General features: G+C 45.8%; 1 protein-coding gene across 1 annotated transcript in view; it reads right to left on the bottom strand.

Annotated features, from left to right (window-relative positions):
• Window positions 1-2,144: 2,144 nt before the first annotated feature.
• LOC106592239 (uncharacterized) overlaps window positions 2,145-26,103 on the bottom strand; it is an 89,099-nt gene continuing 65,140 nt past the window's right edge. The window contains exon 5 of the mRNA XM_045712699.1: window positions 2,145-2,244. Within this exon, the coding sequence (XP_045568655.1) occupies window positions 2,222-2,244 (23 nt within the window). The 3' untranslated portion in view covers window positions 2,145-2,221. The remainder of the gene's footprint in view (window positions 2,245-26,103) is intronic.

Below are 26,103 nucleotides of genomic sequence, written 5' to 3'. Positions count from 1 at the left end.
CTCTCTCGACATACCTCCCCTCCCTCTCTCTCTCTCTCGACATACCTCCCCTCCCTCTCTCTCTCGACATACCTCCCCTCCCTCTCTCTCTCGACATACCTCCCCTCCCTCTCTCTCCGACTACTCCTCCCTCTCTCTCTCGACATACCTCCCCTCCCTCTCTCTCTCGACATACCTCCCTCCCTCTCTCTCTCGACATACCTCCCCTCCCTCTCTCTCGACATACCTCCCCTCCCTCTCTCTCGACATACCTCCCCTCCCTCTCTCTCTCTCGACATACCTCCTCTCCCTCTCTCTCGACATACCTCCCCTCCCTCTCTCTCTCTCTCTCTCGACATACCTCCCCCTCTCTCTCTCTCTCTCGACATACCTCCCCTCCCTCCCTCTCTCAACATACCTCCCCTCCCTCCCTCTCTCGACATACCTCTGTATATGTCTGCATGCAGTTTCAATTGGCTTTTTGTCCCATTTAGTGAGTGGACCCCAGACCTCACAACCATAGAGGTCCCTTTCTCTCTCTTCCTCTACCTCCCTCCACCCCTGTCCCCCTCCCTCCACCCCTCTCCGCCTCCCTCCCCTCCCTCCACCCCTCTCCCCACACCTCTCCCCCTTACACACAACCATGTTTTTGTACTTTCACCTTTGCAATACATTCAGTTTCTTCTCAATCCTTCACCAAGAGACCACCTTGTCCTGTTCTCCCAAAACAAAACAACATTCTCTCTTCTTTTCAGCCGTGTGTTTCATGCCACTACTGACATGTCCATGTTCTTCTGTAAGACCCATTAAATGAGACGCGTCAGGGATATTTATCTCTGAGCTTCACAGGAACGGATCACAAGCAGAACTAACATGTGAAACAGCTCCTTTATAGAGATCAGATGATGATGCTATTGGGGAAGGCATGGGAGGGAGAGAGAGAGGGAGGAAGATGAGGGAGAGGGGTAAGAGATGAGGGGAGGGGGAAGAGATGAGGGGGAGAGGAAGAGATGGGGAGATGAGGGGGAAATGGAGGTAGAGGAAGAGAGGGGGAACGAGGGAGTAAGAGATGGGAATAAGGAAGTAAGACATGGGGAGATGGAGGGAGAGAGAGGTAGATTAGAGAGAGAGAAAGGAAGAAAAGGGGAGGGAAAGACGGGAGAGAGGAAGAGGAGAGAGGAAGATAGGGGAGAGGGGAGAGAGAGGAAGAGAAGGGAGATGAGGGAAGGGGAGAGAGGGGAAGAGTGGAGTTGTGGGGGAAGAGAGGAAGAGGGGAGAGAGAGAGGAAGATAGGGGAAAGGCAAGAGAGAGGAAGAGAGGGGAGAGAGAGAGGGGAGAGAGGAAGAGAGGGGAGATGAGGGGAGGGAGAGAGGGGTACATGGAGAAAGGGAGAGACATTTTTGGAGAGATACAAGTGGACTGGCTTGGTGCTAACCAGGAGTCTCCTCCCCATCTGTTATTTCCCTCCCAGTGGAAAACACAATATAAAGGTCCCATGCCAGGGGTTCCACACAGTGATGCTCAGACTGGTGAAAGTAAGGACGGGACCTTTGACTCAGCACTAGAAGCATGCTCTGGATTCCCCAACCTGAGACTGAATTCCCCAAGGTGTACTCATTCTTTGAACACACAGTAAAGGTATGAGTGTCCTACGCCAAACACTCACATGATGTTCCTAATACCACTTCATTCCCCGTCAATGGAGAAGCACTGAATGTTTTTACTGAAGGACTGAAAATGAATATCTGAGGCTGACCACTAGATGGCAGCATGTGAACATCTAAATGCCAGACCAGTACAGCCCATATAGCCCAGCCCTGTCCATATAACCCAGCACTGCCCATATAGCCCAGACCTGTCCAGCCCATATAGCCCAGCCCTGTCCATATAACCCAGTCCAGCCCATATAGTCCAGACCTGTCCATATAGCCCAGTCCAGCCCATATAGCCCAGTCCAGCCCATATAGCCCAGTCCAGCCCATATAGCCCAGTCCAGTCCATATAGCCCAGTCCATATAACCCAGTCCATATAGCCCAGTCCATATAACCCAGTCCATATAACCCAGTCCAGCCCAGTCCATATAGCCCAGCCCAATCCATATAGCCCAGTCCAGCCCAGTCCAGTCCAGCCCAGTACAGTACAGTCCAGTCCAGCCCAGTCCAGTCCAGTCCAGTCCACCATAAGTGAGGGGAGAGGTAATGCGTACTCACATTTTCTATGACAAACGTCCACTCCTTGTCTTCAAACTCCTCTGCGTGGGGGTCCTTGGAGAGAAAACAACATGGAAGTATTCAGACCCCTTCCTTTTCCACAGTTTGTTACCTTACAGCCTTATTCCCTCATCAATCTACACACAATACCCCATAATGACAAACCATTTTTTTTTTTTTTTACAAATGTATTACAAATTAGAAACAGAAATACCTTATTTACTATTCAGACCCTTTGCTATGACACTCAGAATTGAGCTCAGGTGCATCCTGTTTCCATTGATCATCCTTGAGATGTTTCTGCAACTTGATTGGAGTCCACCTGTGGTAAATTCAATTGATTGGACATGATTTGGAAAGGCACACACCTGTCTATATAAGGTCCCACAGTTGACAGTGCAAGTCAGAGCAAAAACCAAGCCATGAGGTTGAAGGAATTGTCTGTAGAGTTCCGAGTCAGGATTGTGTCTTGGCACAGATCTGGGGAAGGGTAGTAAATGTCTGCAGCATTGAAGGTCCCAAGAACACAGTGGCCTCCATCATTCTTAAATGGAAGAACTTTGTAACCACCAAGACTCTTCCTAGAGCTGGCCGCCCAGCAAAACTGAGCAATCTGGGGAGAAGGGCCTTGGTCAGGGAGGTGATCAAGAACCTGATGGTCACTCTGACAGAGCTCCAGAGTTCCTCTGTGGAGATGGGAGAACCTTCCAGAAGGACAACCATCTCTGTAGCACTCCACCAATTCGGCCTTTATGGTAGAGTGGCCAGACGGAAGCCACTCCTCAGTAAAAGGCACGTCAGCCCACTTGGAGTTTGCCAAAAGGCACCTAAAGGACTCTCAGGCCTTGAGAAACAAGATTCTCTGGTCTGATGAAACCAAGATTCAACTCTTTGGCCTGAATGTCAAGCATCACATCTGAAGGAAACCTGGCACCATCCCTATGGTGAAGCATGGTGGTGGCAGCATCATGCTGTGAATATGTTTTCAGCGGCAGAGACTGGGAGACTAGTCAGGATCGAGGAAAGATGAACAGAGCAAAGTACAGAGAAATCCTTGATGAAAACCTGCTCCATAGCGCTCAGGACATCAGACTGGGGCAAAGGTTCACCTTCCAACAGGTAAATGTGATATTTCAGTCATTTTTTTTCATAAATTTGCTAAATAAATCAGAAAACCTGTTATTGCTTTGTCATTATGGGGTATTATGTGTAGATTGATGAGGGGAAAAAACTATTTAATCCATTTTAGAATAAGGATGTAACGTAACAAAATGTGGAAAAAGTCAAGAGATCTGAATACTTTACTGAATGCACTGAGTATTGAACTTTAGAAACGTTCAATGTTGTATCGATCGGCTAGTTAACACAGAAAGGTGGCAGTTTTCTAGACATAGAACCAACTAGTCCAGGACTAAAAAAATACATTCTCAACAAAGATCCTCCAATGAAATACCTTCTTTATAGTCCAAGACTAAGCTTAATATGCCTGATAGTTAGTCATCACTGGCTGGTCTAACGTAATGTATCTGGCCTAGTATTCATGCTTCGCCTGCATCTGTTTACATGTTTCAGGTGATAGAAATCTGAACTCACAACCAGTGTTTTGAAAGGTCTTTAATAATACTTTGCTGTGGATAAATCATCTCAGAAGACCCAGCTGAATAAGGATCCACCCACCCAGACAACAAGTAGAGTTTATGTCCAAATGTCATATTATTCAACATTCCTTGCGGAGGTCCTGAGAGAAAGTAATTCCATTCCATTCTCCCAGACGGTACATCATTAGCGTTAGCTACCTAGCTATCACTGTCTGGTCTAACAGGCTACTGGGAAACTACCTAGCTATCACCGTCTGGTCTATCAGGCTACTGGGAAACTACCTAGCTATCAGGCTACTGGGAAACTACCTAGCTATCACCGTCTGGTCTATCGGGCTACAGGGAAACTACCTAGCTATCACCGTCTGGTCTAACGGGCTACTGGGTAACTACCTAGCTATCACCGTCTGGTCTAACAGGCTACTGGGAAACTACCTAGCTTTCACCGTCTGGTCTATCAGGCTACTTGGAAACCAGTCTCAGGCTACTTGGAAACCAGTCTCAGGCTACTTACTATCAGGCTACTTGGAAACCAGCACACGGGGGGACCTAGTGAATGACCTGCAGAGAGCTGGGACCAAAGTAACAAAGCCTACCATCAGTAACACACTACGCCGCCAGGGACTCAAATCCTGCAGTGCCAGACGTGTCCCCCTGCTTAAGCCAGTACATGTCCAGGCCCGTCTGAAGTATGCTAGAGAGCATTTGGATGATCCAGAAGAGGATTGGGAGAATGTCATATGGTCAGATGAAAGCAAAATATAACTTTTTGGTAAAAACTCAACTCGTCGTGTTTGGAGGACAAAGAATGCTGAGTTGCATCCAAAGAACACCATACCTACTGTGAAGCATGGGGGTGGAAACATCATGCTTTGGGGCTGTTTTTCTGCAAAGGGACCAGGACGACTGATCCGTGTAAAGGAAAGAATGAATGGAGCCATGTATCGTGAGATTTTGAGTGAAAACCTCCTTCCATCAGCAAGGGCATTGAAGATGAAACGTGGCTGGGTCTTTCAGCATGACAATGATCCCAAACACACCGCCCGGGCAACGAAGGAGTGGCTTCGTAAGAAGTATTTCAAGGTCCTGGAGTGGCCTAGCCAGTCTCCAGATCTCAACCCCATAGAAAACCTTTGGAGGGAGTTGAAAGTCCGTGTTGCCCAGCGACAGCCCCAAAACATCACTGCTCTAGAGGAGATCTGCATGGAGGAATGGGCCAAAATACCAGCAACAGTGTGTGAAAACCTTGTGAAGACTTACAGAAAACATTTGACCTGTGTCATTGCCAACAAAGGGTATATAACAAAGTATTGAGATAAACTTTTGTTATTGACCAAATACTTATTTTCCACCATAATTTGCAAATAAATTCATAAAAAATCCTACAACGTGATTTTCTGGATTTTTTTTCTCATTTTGTCTGTCATAGTTGAAGTGTACCTATGATGAAAATTACAGGCCTCTCTCATCTTTTTAAGTGAGAGAACTTGCACAATTGGTGGCTGACTAAATACTTTTTTGCCCCACTGTAGCTATCACCGTCTGGTCTATCAGGCTACTGGGAAACTACCTAGCTATCACCGTCTGGTCTATCAGGCTACTGGGTAACTACCTAGCTATCACCGTCTGGTCTATCAGGCTACTGGGAAACTACCTAGCTATCACCGTCTGGTCTATCAGGCTACTGGGTAACTACCTAGCTATCACCGTCTGGTCTAACAGGCTACTGGGAAACTACCTAGCTATCACCGTCTGGTCTATCAGGCTACTGGGAAACTACCTAGCTATCACCGTCTGGTCTATCAGGCTACTGGGTAACTACCTAGCTATCACCGTCTGGTCTATCAGGCTACTGGGAAACTACCTAGCTTTCAACGTCTGGTCTATCAGGCTACTGGGTAACTACCTAGCTATCACCGTCTGGTCTAACAGGCTACTGGGAAACTACCTAGCTTTCACCGTCTGGTCTATCAGGCTACTTGGAAACCAGTCTCATATGTGCCTTTTCCAGGTCTATTAGACATCCAGACTGTCTGTCAAATGATGTTTGGATGCTGATGTGAGATGAAACTGAGTCATTTAGAGCAGAAGGGCTCAGGGGGAGAGGACACTCAAACCACTAGGTCCCACACACACACACACACACACACACACCATTAGGCCTGTCCTCAAAGTGATGGGATGAATGGGATGGAAGGATGGTAGTGAGTTGGAGGAGAGTAAAGGGTAGTAATGGAAGCTATATGCACTCAGTCTGACTGGGCTGGCATACGGTGGTTCCTCCTTTAAACGTTGCGTCATACTGCAGCACACCTTGCAGGCTGCTGCAGCATTCTATGGCACGTTATTTAATTGTCAGCCATTTTTCACATTAATGCAAGTTAATGACCACCAGAAGGCATCTTTGAGAAGCATTTGATAGTCTCCCATATTGGCATTACTAGAGAATTTAAAACCTTTTTGTAATAACATAGCACATGGGATTGATTTTAAGAAATTTGGCATAATTAATTTGATTCATATTATGGTGTTTCTATTCCGAGAAAAACGAAAACGAAACCCTCGGGGTTTCTGTTAGGATGGAATATAAAATATGGCGCTGTACAACGTGATGGTCGAGAGTAGGCTACAGCATAAAAGGATTGGAGGATTGTAAATTCATATCTAAGAGGCATAACATTTCCACACCCTAATTGTAGTGTAACTAATACTCATTCCGCCTATGGTAGGCCTACAGTATATCTACAAATATATTTTTCAATGACGTGACTCTCCGCCAACAATTACATTTAGAGGAATGGAGGACTCTAAATGAATATCTAAGGGGCTTTTTCTGTTAGATATTCTCAGATATTCTCACAGATCCTAAGGGGCTTTAATATCATTCTAAATTAATTAATAATAATCGCTTTATTTAAAAAGTAACAATATTTTTGAGATGAGGTTAATTTAACCTAGAGTGAGCAGGAAAAAGGCCATTCTTGTTATTTAGAATTATTTATTTCTGGAGAATCCAAACTATTGAGCAGACATCACTTGGTTATATTCAGTCAGCACAGATACAGTTGAAGTCAGAAGTTTACATAAACAAGTTTTAACGACTCCAAATTAAGTTTATCAACCACTCCTGTTAACAAACTATAGTTTTGGCAAGTCAGTTAGGACATCTACCTGACTACTACGTGTTACACAACATGAATACAGGCCCTGACTACTGCGTATTACACAACATCAATACAGGCCCTGACTACTGCGTGTTACACAACATGAAGACAGGCCCTGACTACTACGTGTTACACAACATGAATACAGGCCCTGTCTACTACGTGTTACACAACATGAATACAGGCCCTGACTACTACGTGTTACACAACATGAATACAGGCCCTGACTACCGTGTGTTACACAACCTTATGAATACAGGCCCTGACTACTACGTGTTACACAACCTTATGAATACAGGTCCTGACTACTACGTGTTACACAACCTTCTGAATACAGGCCCTGACTACTGCGTGTTACACAACATGAATACAGGCCCTGACTACTACGTGTTACACAACATGAATACAGGCCCTGACTACTATGTGTTACACAACATGAATACAGGCCCTGACTACTGCGTTTTACACAACATGAATACAGGCCCTGAGTACTGCGTGTTACACACCATGAATACAGGCCCTGACTACTACGTGTTACACAACCTTCTGAATTCAGGTCCTGACTACTGCGTGTTACACAACATGAATACAGGCCCTGACTACTATGTGTTACACAACATGAATACAGGCCCTGACTACCACGTGTTACACAACATGAATACAGGCCCTGACTACCGCGTGTTACACAACATGAATACAGGCCCTGACGACCGCGTGTTACACAACCTTATGAATACAGGCCCTGACTACTGCGTGTTAATCAACATGAATACAGGCCCTGACTACTGCGTGTTACACAACATGAATACAAGCCCTGACTACTACGTGTTACACAACCTGAATACAGGCCCTGACTACTACGTGTCACACAACCTGAATACATGCCCTGACTACTGCGTGTTACACAACATGAATAGAGGCCCTGACTACTGCGTGTTACACAACCTGAATACAGGCCCTGACTACTGCGTGTTACACAACATCAATACAGGCCCTGACTACTGCGTGTTACACAACATGAATACAGGCCCTGACTACTGCGTGTTACACAATATGAAGACAGGCGCTGACTACTGCGTGTTACACAACATGAAGACAGGCCCTGACTACTACGTGTTACACAACATGAATACAGGCCCTGTCTACTACGTGTTACACAACATGAATACAGGCCCTGACTACTACGTGTTACACAACATGAATACAGGCCCTGACTACCGTGTGTTACACAACCTTATGAATACAGGCCCTGACTACTACGTGTTACACAACCTTATGAATACAGGTCCTGACTACTACGTGTTACACAACCTTCTGAATACAGGCCCTGACTACTGCGTGTTACACAACATGAATACAGGCCCTGACTACTACGTGTTACACAACATGAATACAGGCCCTGACTACTATGTGTTACACAACATGAATACAGGCCCTGACTACTATGTGTTACACAACATGAATACAGGCCCTGACTACTATGTGTTACACAACCTTATGAATACAGCCCCTGACTACTACGTGTTACACAACATGAATACAGGCCCTGACTACTGCGTGTTACACAACATGAATACAGGCCCTGAGTACTGCATGTTAAACAACATGAATACAGGCCCCGACTACTGCGTGTTACACAACCTTCTGAATACAGGTCCTGACTACTGCGTGTTACACAACATGAATACAGGCCCTGACTACTACGTGTTACACAACATGTATACAGGCCCTGACTACTACGTGTTACACAATGTTACGCACGCCTCTAGAAAGAGGGAACGCAACACCCTGCTACAACTCAACTCTCCTTGTTGTGAATAAGGTAGGGAAGTGTAGGTGTGAACAAGTATGACGAATAGGCAGAGAATACCGTTAACAGGGAATTTATTCCTTCACGTGGTAAGGTTTGGGAAAAAGGGGCTGGACGGAACCAAAGCAAAGAAAGTAAATATCAAAGCCCCCTCTCCTACCTTACCTGACTACCCACTACTTACCTATCTAGCACCACCTGGTGCACTAACCAAAATACAGGGGATGGTCCGCCCAGGTCTTTCCTAGTGTGCATAGACAGCAAACTACTACGGGTATATGTATGCCCGCGGGCCTCTTGCCTAAACACTCCCTAGGTGCCTTCCCCTTCCCCCCTGGGAACAAATGAAACAGAATTACACAAATGTAAGTCAATAATCAAAACACTGCATCCTATTGACACACACAACCAATCAGCTCCCTCAGCAACAACGGACACAGTACATACCAAAATTCTTGGAAACAACCAACATGCTATAACCCTCAGCCATTAGCCTTGTCTCTCAGCAATCATCTCTCTTCTGAGCAACAGAACTGGGGCTTATATAGCTTCAGAAGAAGTTAGTAATTGGAGACAGCTGCGTCCTGATGAGGGGGGGCGGGGTCAGCTCTCCAAACAATCAATGTTGATTGCTCAATCAGCTGCTCGTTGATAACTTCAGGAATCCATCTCCTGAAATACATACATGATAATACACAAACCACAGCAGAAACTGGGGAACGTAACACACAACATGAATACAGGCCCTGACTACTGCGTGTTACACAACCTTATCAATACAGGCCCTGACTACTATGTGTTACACAACATGAATACAGGCCCTGACTACCACGTGTTACACAACATGAATACAGGCCCGGACTACCGCGTGTTACACAACATGAATACAGGCCCTGACGACCGCGTGTTACACAACCTTATGAATACAGGCCCTGACTACTGCGTGTTAATCAACATGAATACAGGCCCTGACTACTGCGTGTTACACAACATGAATACAAGCCCTGACTACTACGTGTTACACAACCTGAATACAGGCCCTGACTACTACGTGTTACACAACCTGAATACAGGCCCTGACTACTACGTGTTACACAACCTGAATACAGGCCCTGACTACTACGTGTTACACAACCTGAATACAGGCCCTGACTACTACGTGTCACACAACCTGAATACATGTCCTGACTACTGCGTGTTACACAACATGAATACAGGCCCTGACTACTGCGTGTTACACAACATCAATACAGGCCCTGACTACTGCGTGTTACACAACATGAACACAGGCCCTGACTACAACGTGTTACACAACATGAATACAGGCCCTGACTAATGCGTGTTACACAACATAAATACAGGCCCTGACTACTGCGTGTTACACAACATGAATACAGGCCCTGACTACTGCGTGTTACACAACATGAATACAGGCCCTGACTACTGCGTGTTACACAACATGAAGACAGGCCCTGACTACTACGTGTTACACAACATGAATACAGGCCCTGACTACTACGTGTTACACAACATGAATACAGGCCCTGACTACTACGTGTTACACAACATGAATACAGGCCCTGACTACCGTGTGTTACACAACCTTATGAATACAGGCCCTGACTACTACGTGTTACACAACCTTATGAATACAGGTCCTGACTACTACGTGATACACAACCTTCTGAATACAGGCCCTGACTACTGCGTGTTACACAACATGAATACAGGCCCTGACTACTACGTGTTACACAACATGAATACACACCCTGACTACTACGTGTTACACAACATGAATACAGGCCCTGACTACTGCTTGTTACACAACATGAATACACGCCCTGACTACTACGTGTTACACAACATGAATACACGCCCTGACTACTACGTGTTACACAACATGAATACAGGCCCTGAGTACTATGTGTTACACAACCTTATGAATACAGCCCCTGACTACTACGTGTTACACAACATGAATACAGGCCCTGACTACTGCGTGTTACACAACATGAATACAGGCCCTGAGTACTGCATGTTAAACAACATGAATACAGGCCCGGACTACTGCGTGTTACACAACCTTCTGAATACAGGTCCTGACTACTGCGTGTTACACAACATGAATACAGGCCCTGACTACTACGTTTTACAGAACCTGAATACAGGCCCTGACTACTACGTGTTACACAACCTGAATACAGGCCCTGACTACTACGTGTCACACAACCTGAATACATGCCCTGACTACTGCGTGTTACACAACATGAATACAGGCCCTGACTACTGCGTGTTACACAACCTGAATACAGGCCCTGACTACTGCGTGTTACACAACATCAATACAGGCCCTGACTACAACGTGTTACACAACATGAATACAGGCCCTGACTACTGCGTGTTACACAACATGAATACAGGCCCTGACTACTGCGTGTTACACAACATGAATACAGGCCCTGACTACTGCGTGTTACACAACATGAATACAGGCCCTGACTACTGCGTGTTACACAACATGAATACAGGCGCTGACTACTGCGTGTTACACAACATGAAGACAGGCTCTGACTACTACGTGTTACACAACATGAATACAGGCCCTGACTACTACGTGTTACACAACCTTATGAATACAGGCCCTGACTACTACGTGTTACACAACCTTATGAATACAGGTCCTGACTACTACGTGTTACACAACCTTCTGAATACAGGCCCTGACTACTGCGTGTTACACAACATGAATACAGGCCCTGACTACTACGTGTTACACAACATGAATACAGGCCCTGACTACTACGTGTTACACAACATGAATACAGGCCCTGACTACTATGTGTTACACAACCTTATGAATACAGCCCCTGACTACTACGTGTTACACAACATGAATACAGGCCCTGACTACTGCGTGTTACACAACATGAATACAGGCCCTGAGTACTGCATGTTAAACAACATGAATACAGGCCCCGACTACTGCGTGTTACACAACCTTCTGAATACAGGCCCTGACTACTGCGTGTTACACAACATGAATACAGGCCCTGACTACTGCGTGTTACACAACCTTATGAATACAGGCCCTGACTACTGCGTGTTAATCAACATGAATACAGGCCCTGACTACTGCGTGTTACACAACATGAATACAAGCCCTGACTACTACGTGTTACACAACCTGAATACAGGCCCTGACTACTACGTGTTACACAACCTGAAAACAGGCCCTGACTACTACGTGTTACACAACCTGAATACAGGCCCTGACTAATACGTGTTACACAACCTGAATACAGGCACTGACTACTGCGTGTTACACAACATGAATACAGGCGCTGACTACGACGTGTTACACAACATGAATACAGGCCCTGAGTACTGCGTGTTACACAACATGAATACAGGTGCTGACTACTGCGTGTTACACAACATGAAGACAGGCCCTGACTACTACGTGTTACACAACATGAATACAGGCCCTGACTACCACGTGTTACACAACATGAATACAGGCCCTGACTACCGCGTGTTACACAACATGAATACAGGCCCTGACGACCGCGTGTTACACAACCTTATGAATACAGGCCCTGACGACCGCGTGTTAATCAACATGAATACAGGCCCTGACTACTGCGTGTTAATCAACATGAATACAGGCCCTGACTACTGCGTGTTACACAACATGAATACAAGCCCTGACTACTGCGTGTTACACAACCTGAATACAGGCCCTGACTACTACGTGTTACACAACCTGAATACAGGCCCTGACTACTACGTGTTACACAACCTGAATACAGGCCCTGACTACTGCGTGTCACACAACCTGAATACATGCCCTGACTACTGCGTGTTACACAACATGAATACAGGCCCTGACTACTGCGTGTTACACAACATGAATACAGGCCCTGACTTCTGCGTGTTACACAACATCAATACAGGCCCTGACTACTGCGTGTTACACAACATGAATACAGGCCCTGACTACTGCGTGTTACACAACATGAATACAGGTGCTGACTACTGCGTGTTACACAACATGAAGACAGGCCCTGACTACTACGTGTTACACAACATGAATACAGGCCCTGACTACTACGTGTTACACAACATGAATACAGGCCCTGACTACTACGTGTTACACAACATGAATACAGTCCCTGACTACCGTGTGTTACACAACCTTATGAATACAGGCCCTGACTACTACGTGTTACACAACCTTCTGAATACAGGTCCTGACTACTACGTGTTACACAACCTTCTGAATACAGGCCCTGACTACTGCGTGTTACACAACATGAATACAGGCCCTGACTACTACGTGTTACACAACATGAATACAGGCCCTGACTACTACGTGTTACACAATATGAATACAGGCCCTGACTACTATGTGTTACACAACCTTATGAATACAGCCCCTGACTACTACGTGTTACACAACATGAATACAGGCCCTGACTACTGAGTGTTACACAACATGAATACAGGCCCTGAGTACTGCATGTTAAACAACATGAATACAGGCCCCGACTACAGAGTGTTACACAACCTTCTGAATACAGGTCCTGACTACTGCGTGTTACACAACATGAATACAGGCCCTGACTACTACGTGTTACACAACCTGAATACAGGCCCTGACTACTACGTGTTACACAACCTGAATACAGGCCCTGAGTACTGCGTGTTACACAACATGAATACAGGCCCTGACTACCACGTGTTACACAACATGAATACAGGCCCTGACTACCACGTGTTACACAACATGAATACAGGCCCTGACTACCGTGTGTTACACAACATGAATACAGGCCCTGACGACCGCGTGTTACACAACCTTATGAATACAGGCCCTGACTACTGCGTGTTAATCAACATGAATACAGGCCCTGACTACTACGTGTTACACAACATGAATACAAGCCCTGACTACTACGTGTTACACAACATGAATACAAGCCCTGACTACTACGTGTTACACAACCTGAATACAGGCCCTGACTACTGCGTGTTAATCAACATGAATACAGGCCCTGACTACTACGTGTTACACAACATGAATACAAGCCCTGACTACTACGTGTTACACAACATGAATACAAGCCCTGACTACTACGTGTTACACAACCTGAATACAGGCCCTGACTACTACGTGTTACACAACCTGAATACAGGCCCTGACTACTACGTGTTACACAACCTGAATACAGGCCCTGACTACTACGTGTCACACAACCTGAATACATGCCCTGACTACTGCGTGTTACACAACATGAATACAGGCCCTGACTACTGCGTGTTACACAACCTGAATACAGGCCCTGACTACTGCGTGTTACACAACATCAATACAGGCCCTGACTACTGCGTGTTACACAACATGAATACAGGCCCTGACTACAACGTGTTACACAACATGAATACAGGCCCTGACTACTGCGTGTTACACAACATGAATACAGGCCCTGACTACTGCGTGTTACACAACATGAATACAGGCCCTGACTACTGCGTGTTACACAACATGAATACAGGCCCTGACTACTGCGTGTTACACAACATGAATACAGGCCCTGACTACTGCGTGTTACACAACCTGAATACAGGCCCTGACTACTGCGTGTTACACAACATGAATACAGGCCCTGACTACTGCGTGTTACACAACCTGAATACAGGCCCTGACTACTGCGTGTTACACAACATCAATACAGGCCCTGACTACTGCGTGTTACACAACATGAATACAGGCCCTGACTACAACGTGTTACACAACATGAATACAGGCCCTGACTACTGCGTGTTACACAACATGAATACAGGCCCTGACTACTGCGTGTTACACAACATGAATACAGGCCCTGACTACTGCGTGTTACACAACATGAATACAGGCCCTGACTACCGCGTGTTACACAACATGAATACAGGCGCTGACTACTGCGTGTTACACAACATGAAGACAGGCCCTGACTACTACGTGTTACACAACATGAATACAGGCCCTGACTACTACGTGTTACACAACATGAATACAGGCCCTGACTACTACGTGTTACACAACATGAATACAGGCCCTGACTACCGTGTGTTACACAACCTTATGAATACAGGCCCTGACTACTACGTGTTACACAACCTTATGAATACAGGTCCTGACTACTACGTGTTACACAACCTTCTGAATACAGGCCCTGACTACTGCGTGTTACACAACATGAATACAGGCCCTGACTACTACGTGTTACACAACCTTATGAATACAGCCCCTGACTACTACGTGTTACACAACATGAATACAGGCCCTGACTACTGCGTGTTACACAACATGAATACAGGCCCTGAGTACTGCATGTTAAACAACATGAATACAGGCCCCGACTACTGAATGTTACACAACCTTCTGAATACAGGTCCTGACTACTGCGTGTTACACAACATGAATACAGGCCCTGACTACTACGTGTTACACAACATGTATACAGGCACTGACTACTACGTGTTACACAAGATGAATACAGGCCCTGACTACTGCGTGTTACACAACCTTATGAATACAGGCCCTGACTACTGCGTGTTAATCAACATGAATACAGGCCCTGACTACTGCGTGTTACACAACATGAATACAAGCCCTGACTACTACGTGTTACACAACCTGAATACAGGCCCTGACTACTATGTGTTACACAACCTTATGAATACAGGCCCTGAGTACTACGTGTTACACAACATGAATACAGGCCCTGAGTACTACGTGTTAAACAACATGAAAACAGTCCCTGACTACTACGTGTTACACAACCTTATGAATACAGGCCCTGACCACTGCGTGTTACACAACATGAATACAGGCCCTGACCACAGCATGTTACACAACATGAATACAGGCCCTGACCACTACGTGTTACACAACCTTATGAATACAGGCCCTGACTACTACGTGTTACACAACCTTATGAATACAGGCCCTGACTACTGCGTGTTACACAACATGAATACAGGCCCTGAGTACTATGTGTCACACAACATGAATACAGGCCCTGACTACTACGTGTTACACAACCTTCTGAATACAGGCCCTGACTACTGCGTGTTACACAACATGAATACAGGCCCTGACTACTGCGTGTTACACAACATGAATACAGGCCCCGACTACTACGTGTTACACAACATGAATACAGGAACTGAGTACTGCGTATTACACAACATGAATACAGGCCCTGACTACTGCGTGTTACACAACATGAATACAGGCCCTGACTACTACGTGTTAAACAACCTTCTGAATACAGGCCCTGACTACTGCGTGTTACACAACCTTCTGAATACAGGCCCTGACTACTGCGTGTTACACAACATGAATACAGGCCCTGACTACTACGTGTTACACAACATGAATACAGGCCCTGACTACTACGTGTTACACAACATGAATACAGGCCCTGACTACTATGTGTTACACAACATGAATACAGGCCCTGACTACTGTGTTTTACACAACATGAATACAGGCCCTGAGTACTGCGTGTTACACAACATGAATACAGGCCCTGACTACTACGTGTTACACAACCTTCTGAATTCAGGTCCTGACTACTGCGTGTTACACAACATGAATACAGGCCCTGACTACTACGTGTTACACAACATGAATACAGGCCCTGACTACCACGTGTTACACAACATGAATACAGGCCCTGACTACCGCGTGTTACACAACATGAATACAGGCCCTGACGACCGCGTGTTACACAACCTTATGAATACAGGCCCTGACGACCGCGTGTTAATCAACATGAATACAGGCCCTGACTACTGCGTGTTAATCAACATGAATACAGGCCCTGACTACTGCGTGTTACACAACATGAATACAAGCCCTGACTACTGCGTGTTACACAACCTGAATACAGGCCCTGACTACTACGTGTTACACAACCTGAATACAGGCCCTGACTACTACGTGTTACACAACCTGAATACAGGCCCTGACTACTACGTGTCACACAACCTGAATACATGCCCTGACTACTGCGTGTTACACAACATGAATACAGGCCCTGACTACTGCGTGTTACACAACATGAATACAGGCCCTGACTACTGCGTGTTACACAACATCAATACAGGCCCTGACTACCGCGTGTTACACAACATGAATACAGGCCCTGACTACTGCGTGTTACACAACATGAATACAGGTGCTGACTACTGCGTGTTACACAACATGAAGACAGGCCCTGACTACTACGTGTTACACAACATGAATACAGGCCCTGACTACTACGTGTTACACAACATGAATACAGGCCCTGACTACCACGTGTTACACAACATGAATACAGGCCCTGACTACCGTGTGTTACACAACCTTATGAATACAGGCCCTGACTACTACGTGTTACACAACCTTCTGAATACAGGTCCTGACTACTACGTGTTACACAACCTTCTGAATACAGGCCCTGACTACTGCGTGTTACACAACATGAATACAGGCCCTGACTACTACGTGTTACACAACATGAATACAGGCCCTGACTACTACGTGTTACACAATATGAATACAGGCCCTGACTACTATGTGTTACACAACCTTATGAATACAGCCCCTGACTACTACGTGTTACACAACATGAATACAGGCCCTGACTACTGAGTGTTACACAACATGAATACAGGCCCTGAGTACTGCATGTTAAACAACATGAATACAGGCCCCGACTACAGCGTGTTACACAACCTTCTGAATACAGGTCCTGACTACTGCGTGTTACACAACATGAATACAGGCCCTGACTACTACGTGTTACACAACCTGAATACAGGCCCTGACTACTACGTGTTACACAACCTGAATACAGGCCCTGAGTACTGCGTGTTACACAACATGAATACAGGCCCTGACTACCATGTGTTACACAACATGAATACAGGCCCTGACTACCGTGTGTTACACAACATGAATACAGGCCCTGACTACCGTGTGTTACACAACATGAATACAGGCCCTGACGACCGCGTGTTACACAACCTTATGAATACAGGCCCTGACTACTGCGTGTTAATCAACATGAATACAGGCCCTGACTACTACGTGTTACACAACATGAATACAAGCCCTGACTACTACGTGTTACACAACATGAATACAAGCCCTGACTACTACGTGTTACACAACCTGAATACAGGCCCTGACTACTACGTGTTACACAACCTGAATACAGGCCCTGACTACTACGTGTTACACAACCTGAATACAGGCCCTGACTACTACGTGTCACACAACCTGAATACATGCCCTGACTACTGCGTGTTACACAACATGAATACAGGCCCTGACTACTGCGTGTTACACAACCTGAATACAGGCCCTGACTACTGCGTGTTACACAACATCAATACAGGCCCTGACTACTGCGTGTTACACAACATGAATACAGGCCCTGACTACAACGTGTTACACAACATGAATACAGGCCCTGACTACTGCGTGTTACACAACATGAATACAGGCCCTGACTACTGCGTGTTACACAACATGAATACAGGCCCTGACTACTGCGTGTTACACAACATGAATACAGGCCCTGACTACTGCGTGTTACACAACATGAATACAGGCGCTGACTACTGCGTGTTACACAACATGAAGACAGGCCCTGACTACTACGTGTTACACAACATGAATACAGGCCCTGACTACTACGTGTTACACAACATGAATACAGGCCCTGACTACTACGTGTTACACAACATGAATACAGGCCCTGACTACCGTGTGTTACACAACCTTATGAATACAGGCCCTGACTACTACGTGTTACACAACCTTATGAATACAGGTCCTGACTACTACGTGTTACACAACCTTCTGAATACAGGCCCTGACTACTGCGTGTTACACAACATGAATACAGGCCCTGACTACTACGTGTTAAACAACCTTCTGAATACAGGCCCTGACTACTGCGTGTTACACAACATGAATACAGGCCCTGACTACTACGTGTTACACAACATGAATACAGGCCCTGACTACTACGTGTTACACAACATGAATACAGGCCCTGACTACTATGTGTTACACAACATGAATACAGGCCCTGACTACTGTGTTTTACACAACATGAATACAGGCCCTGAGTACTGCGTGTTACACAACATGAATACAGGCCCTGACTACTACGTGTTACACAACCTTCTGAATTCAGGTCCTGACTACTGCGTGTTACACAACATGAATACAGGCCCTGACTACTACGTGTTACACAACATGAATACAGGCCCTGACTACCACGTGTTACACAACATGAATACAGGCCCTGACTACCGCGTGTTACACAACATGAATACAGGCCCTGACGACCGCGTGTTACACAACCTTATGAATACAGGCCCTGACTACTGCATGTTACACAACCTGAATACAGGCCCTGACTACTACGTGTTACACAACCTGAATACAGGCCCTGACTACTACGTGTTACACAACCTGAATACAGGCCCTGACTACTACGTGTCACACAACCTGAATACATGCCCTGACTACTGCGTGTTACACAACATGAATACAGGCCCTGACTACTGCGTGTTACACAACATCAATACAGGCCCTGACTACTGCGTGTTACACAACATGAATACAGGCCCTGACTACTGCGTGTTACACAACATGAATACAGGTGCTGACTACTGCGTGTTACACAACATGAAAACAGGCCCTGACTACTACGTGTTACACAACATGAATACAGGCCCTGACTACTACGTGTTACACAACATGAATACAGGCCCTGACTACCACGTGTTACACAACATGAATACAGGCCCTGACTACCGTGTGTTACACAACCTTATGAATACAGGCCCTGACTACTACGTGTTACACAACCTTCTGAATACAGGTCCTGACTACTACGTGTTACACAACCTTCTGAATACAGGCCCTGACTACTGCGTGTTACACAACATGAATACAGGCCCTGACTACTACGTGTTACACAACATGAATACAGGCCCTGACTACTACGTGTTACACAATATGAATACAGGCCCTGACTACTATGTGTTACACAACCTTATGAATACAGCCCCTGACTACTACGTGTTACACAACATGAATACAGGCCCTGACTACTGAGTGTTACACAACATGAATACAGGCCCTGAGTACTGCATGTTAAACAACATGAATACAGGCCCCGACTACAGCGTGTTACACAACCTTCTGAATACAGGTCCTGACTACTGCGTGTTACACAACATGAATACAGGCCCTGACTACTACGTGTTACACAACCTGAATACAGGCCCTGACTACTACGTGTTACACAACCTGAATACAGGCCCTGAGTACTGCGTGTTACACAACATGAATACAGGCCCTGACTACCATGTGTTACACAACATGAATACAGGCCCTGACTACCACGTGTTACACAACATGAATACAGGCCCTGACTACCGTGTGTTACACAACATGAATACAGGCCCTGACGACTGCGTGTTACACAACCTTATGAATACAGGCCCTGACTACTGCGTGTTAATCAACATGAATACAGGCCCTGACTACTACGTGTTACACAACATGAATACAAGCCCTGACTACTACGTGTTACACAACATGAATACAAGCCCTGACTACTACGTGTTACACAACCTGAATACAGGCCCTGACTACTACGTGTTACACAACCTGAATACAGGCCCTGACTACTACGTGTTACACAACCTGAATACAGGCCCTGACTACTACGTGTCACACAACCTGAATACATGCCCTGACTACTGCGTGTTACACAACATGAATACAGGCCCTGACTACTGCGTGTTACACAACCTGAATACAGGCCCTGACTACTGCGTGTTACACAACATCAATACAGGCCCTGACTACTGCGTGTTACACAACATGAATACAGGCCCTGACTACAACGTGTTACACAACATGAATACAGGCCCTGACTACTGCGTGTTACACAACATGAATACAGGCCCGGACTACTGCGTGTTACACAACATGAATACAGGCGCTGACTACTGCGTGTTACACAACATGAAGACAGGCCCTGACTACTACGTGTTACACAACATGAATACAGGCCCTGACTACTACGTGTTACACAACATGAATACAGGCCCTGACTACTACGTGTTACACAACATGAATACAGGCCCTGACTACCGTGTGTTACACAACCTTATGAATACAGGCCCTGACTACTACGTGTTACACAACCTTATGAATACAGGTCCTGACTACTACGTGTTACACAACCTTCTGAATACAGGCCCTGACTACTGCGTGTTACACAACATGAATACAGGCCCTGACTACTACGTGTTACACAACCTTATGAATACAGCCCCTGACTACTACGTGTTACACAACATGAATACAGGCCCTGACTACTGCGTGTTACACAACATGAATACAGGCCCTGAGTACTGCATGTTAAACAACATGAATACAGGCCCCGACTACTGAATGTTACACAACCTTCTGAATACAGGTCCTGACTACTGCGTGTTACACAACATGAATACAGGCCCTGACTACTACGTGTTACACAACATGTATACAGGCACTGACTACTACGTGTTACACAACATGAATACAGGCCCTGACTACTGCGTGTTACACAACCTTATGAATACAGGCCGTGACTACTGCGTGTTAATCAACATGAATACAGGCCCTGACTACTGCGTGTTACACAACATGAATACAAGCCCTGACTACTACGTGTTACACAACCTGAATACAGGCCCTGACTACTGCGTGTTACACAACATGAATACAGGCCCTGACTACTGCGTGTTACACAACATGAATACAGGCCCTGACTACTGCGTGTTACACAACATGAATACAGGCGCTGACTACTGCGTGTTACACAACATGAAGACAGGCCCTGACTACTACGTGTTACACAACATGAATACAGGCCCTGACTACTACGTGTTACACAACATGAATACAGGCCCTGACTACTACGTGTTACACAACATGAATACAGGCCCTGACTACCGTGTGTTACACAACCTTATGAATACAGGCCCTGACTACTACAGGTTACACAACCTTATGAATACAGGTCCTGACTACTACGTGTTACACAACCTTCTGAATACAGGCCCTGACTACTGCGTGTTACACAACATGAATACAGGCCCTGACTACTACGTGTTACACAACCTTATGAATACAGCCCCTGACTACTACGTGTTACACAACATGAATACAGGCCCTGACTACTGCGTGTTACACAACATGAATACAGGCCCTGAGTACTGCATGTTAAACAACATGAATACAGGCCCCGACTACTGAATGTTACACAACCTTCTGAATACAGGTCCTGACTACTGCGTGTTACACAACATGAATACAGGCCCTGACTACTACGTGTTACACAACATGTATACAGGCACTGACTACTACGTGTTACACAACATGAATACAGGCCCTGACTACTGCGTGTTACACAACCTTATGAATACAGGCCCTGACTACTGCGTGTTAATCAACATGAATACAGGCCCTGACTACTGCGTGTTACACAACATGAATACAAGCCCTGACTACTACGTGTTACACAACCTGAATACAGGCCCTGACTACTACGTGTTACACAACCTGAATACAGGCCCTGACTACTACGTGTTACACAACCTGAATACAGGCCCTGACTACTACGTGTTACACAACCTGAATACAGGCCCTGACTACTGCGTGTTACACAACATCAATACAGGCCCTGACTACTGCGTGTTACACAACATGAATACAGGCCCTGACTACTGCGTGTTACACAACATGAATACAGGCGCTGACTACTGCGTGTTACACAACATAAAGACAGGTCCTGACTACTACGTGTTACACAACATGAATACAGGCCCTGACTACTACGTGTTACACAACCTTATGAATACAGGCCCTGACTACTACGTGTTACACAACATGAATACAGGCCCTGACTACCGTGTGTTACACAACCTTATGAATACAGGCCCTGACTACTACGTGTTACACAAACTTATGAATACAGGTCCTGACTACTACGTGTTACACAACCTTATGAATACAGGCCCTGACTACTGCGTGTTACACAACATGAATACAGGCCCTGACTACTGCGTGTTACACAACATGAATACAGGCCCTGACTACTACGTGTTACACAACATGAATACAGGCCCTGACTACTACGTGTTACACAACATGTATACAGGCCCTGACTACTACGTGTTACACAACATGAATACAGGCCCTGACTACTGCAAGTTTACACAACCTTATGAATACAGGCCCCGACTACTGCGTGTTAATCAACATGAATACAGGCCCTGACTACTGCGTGTTAATCAACATGAATACAGGCCCTGACTACTGCGTGTTACACAACATGAATACAAGCCCTGACTACTACGTGTTACACAACCTGAATACAGGCCCTGACTACTACGTGTTACACAACCTGAATACAGGCCCTGACTACTACGTGTTACACAACCTGAATACAGGCCCTGACTACTGCGTGTTACACAACATGAATACAGGCCCTGACTACTGCGTGTTACACAACATGAATACAGGCCCTGACTACTGCGTGTTACACAACATGAATACAGGCCCTGACTACTGCGTGTTACACAACATGAATACAGGCGCTGACTACTGCGTGTTACACAACATGAAGACAGGCCCTGACTACTACGTGTTACACAACATGAATACAGGCCCTGACTACTACGTGTTACACAACATGAATACAGGCCCTGACTACTACGTGTTACACAACATGAATACAGGCCCTGACTACCGTGTGTTACACAACCTTATGAATACAGGCCCTGACTACTACGTGTTACACAACCTTATGAATACAGGTCCTGACTACTACGTGTTACACAACCTTCTGAATACAGGCCCTGACTACTGCGTGTTACACAACATGAATACAGGCCCTGACTACTACGTGTTACACAACATGAATACAGGCCCTGACTACTACGTGTTACACAACATGAATACAGGCCCTGACTACTGCTTGTTACACAACATGAATACAGGCCCCGACTACTGCGTGTTAAACAACATGAATACAGGCCCCGACTACTGCGTGTTACACAACCTTCTGAATACAGGTCCTGACTACTGCGTGTTACACAACATGAATACAGGCCCTGACTACTACGTGTTACACAACATGTATACAGGCCCTGACTACTACGTGTTACACAACATGAATACAGGCCCTGACTACTGCGTGTTACACAACATGAATACAGGCCCTGACTACTGCGTGTTACACAACATGAATACAGGCCCTGACTACTGCGTGTTACACAACATGAATACAGGCCCTGACTACTGCGTGTTACACAACATGAATACAGGCCCTGACTACTCCGTGTTACACAACATGAATACAGGCCCTGACTACTGCGTGTTACACAACATGAATACAGGCCCTGACTATTACGTGTTACACAACATGAATACAGGCCCTGACTACTGCGTGTTACACAACATGAATACAGGCCCTGACTACTGCGTGTTACACAACATGAATACAGGCCCTGACTACTGCGTGTTACACAACATGAATACAGGCCCTGACTACTGCGTGTTACACAACATGAATACAGGCCCTGACTACTGCGTGTTACACAACATGAATACAGGCCCTGACTATTACGTATTACACAACATGAATACAGGCCCTGACTATTACGTGTTACACAACCTGAATACAGGCCCTGACTACTGCGTGTTACACAACATGAATACAGGCCCTGAGTACTGCGTGTTACACAACATCAATACAGGCCCTGACTACTGCGTGTTACACAACATGAATACAGGCCCTGACTACTGCGTGTTACACAACATGAATACAGGCGCTGACTACTGCGTGTTACACAACATGAAGACAGGCCCTGACTACTACGTGTTACACAACATGAATACAGGCCCTGACTACTACGTGTTACACAACATGAATACAGGCCCTGACTACTACGTGTTACACAACATGAATACAGGCCCTGACTACCGTGTGTTACACAACCTTATGAATACAGGTCCTGACTACTACGTGTTACACAACCTTCTGAATACAGGCCCTGACTACTGCGTGTTACACAACATGAATACAGGCCCTGACTACTACGTGTTACACAACATGAATACAGGCCCTGACTACTACGTGTTACACAACATGAATACAGGCCCTGACTACTGCTTGTTACACAACATGAATACAGGCCCTGACTACTGCGTGTTAAACAACATGAATACAGGCCCCGACTACTGCGTGTTACACAACCTTCTGAATACAGGTCCTGACTACTGCGTGTTACACAACATGAATACAGGCCCTGACTACTACGTGTTACACAACATGAATACAGGCCCTGACTACTACGTGTTACACAACATGTATACAGGCCCTGACTACTACGTGTTACACAACATGAATACAGGCCCTGACTACTGCGTGTTACACAACATGAATACAGGCCCTGACTACAGCATGTTACACAACATGAATACAGGCCCTGACTACTGCGTGTTACACAACATGAATACAGGCCCTGACCACTGCGTGTTACACAACATGAATACAGGCCCTGACTACTGCGTGTTACACAACATGAATACAGGCCCTGACTACTCCGTGTTACACAACATGAATACAGGCCCTGACTACTGCGTGTTACACAACATGAATACAGGCCCTGACTATTACGTGTTACACAACATGAATACAGGCCCTGACTACTACGTGTTACACAACCTTATGAATACAGGCCCTGACTACTGCGTGTTACACAACATGAACACAGGCCCTGACCACTACGTGTTACACAACCTTATGAATACAGGCCCTGACTACTACGTGTTACACAACCTTATGAATACAGACCCTGACTACTACGTGTTACACAACATGCATACAGGCCCTGAGTACTACGTGTTACACAACATGAATACAGGCCCTGACTACTGCGTGTTACACAATATGAATACAGGCCCTGACCACTGCGTGTTACACAACATGAATACAGGCTCTGACTACTGCGTGTTACACAACATGAATACAGGCCCTGACTACTGCGTGTTACACAACATGAATACAGGCCCTGACTACTGCGTGTTACACAACATGAATACAGGCCCTGACTACTGCGTGTTACACAACATGAATACAGGCCCTGACTATTACGTATTACACAACATGAATACAGGCCCTGACTATTACGTGTTACACAACATGAATACAGGCCCTGAGTACTG

The sequence above is a fragment of the Salmo salar genome, unplaced genomic scaffold (genome assembly GCF_905237065.1).
Source record: "Salmo salar unplaced genomic scaffold, Ssal_v3.1, whole genome shotgun sequence".
Lineage (NCBI taxonomy): Eukaryota > Metazoa > Chordata > Actinopteri > Salmoniformes > Salmonidae > Salmo > Salmo salar.
This window is presented reverse-complemented; position numbering and strand designations above follow the sequence as displayed.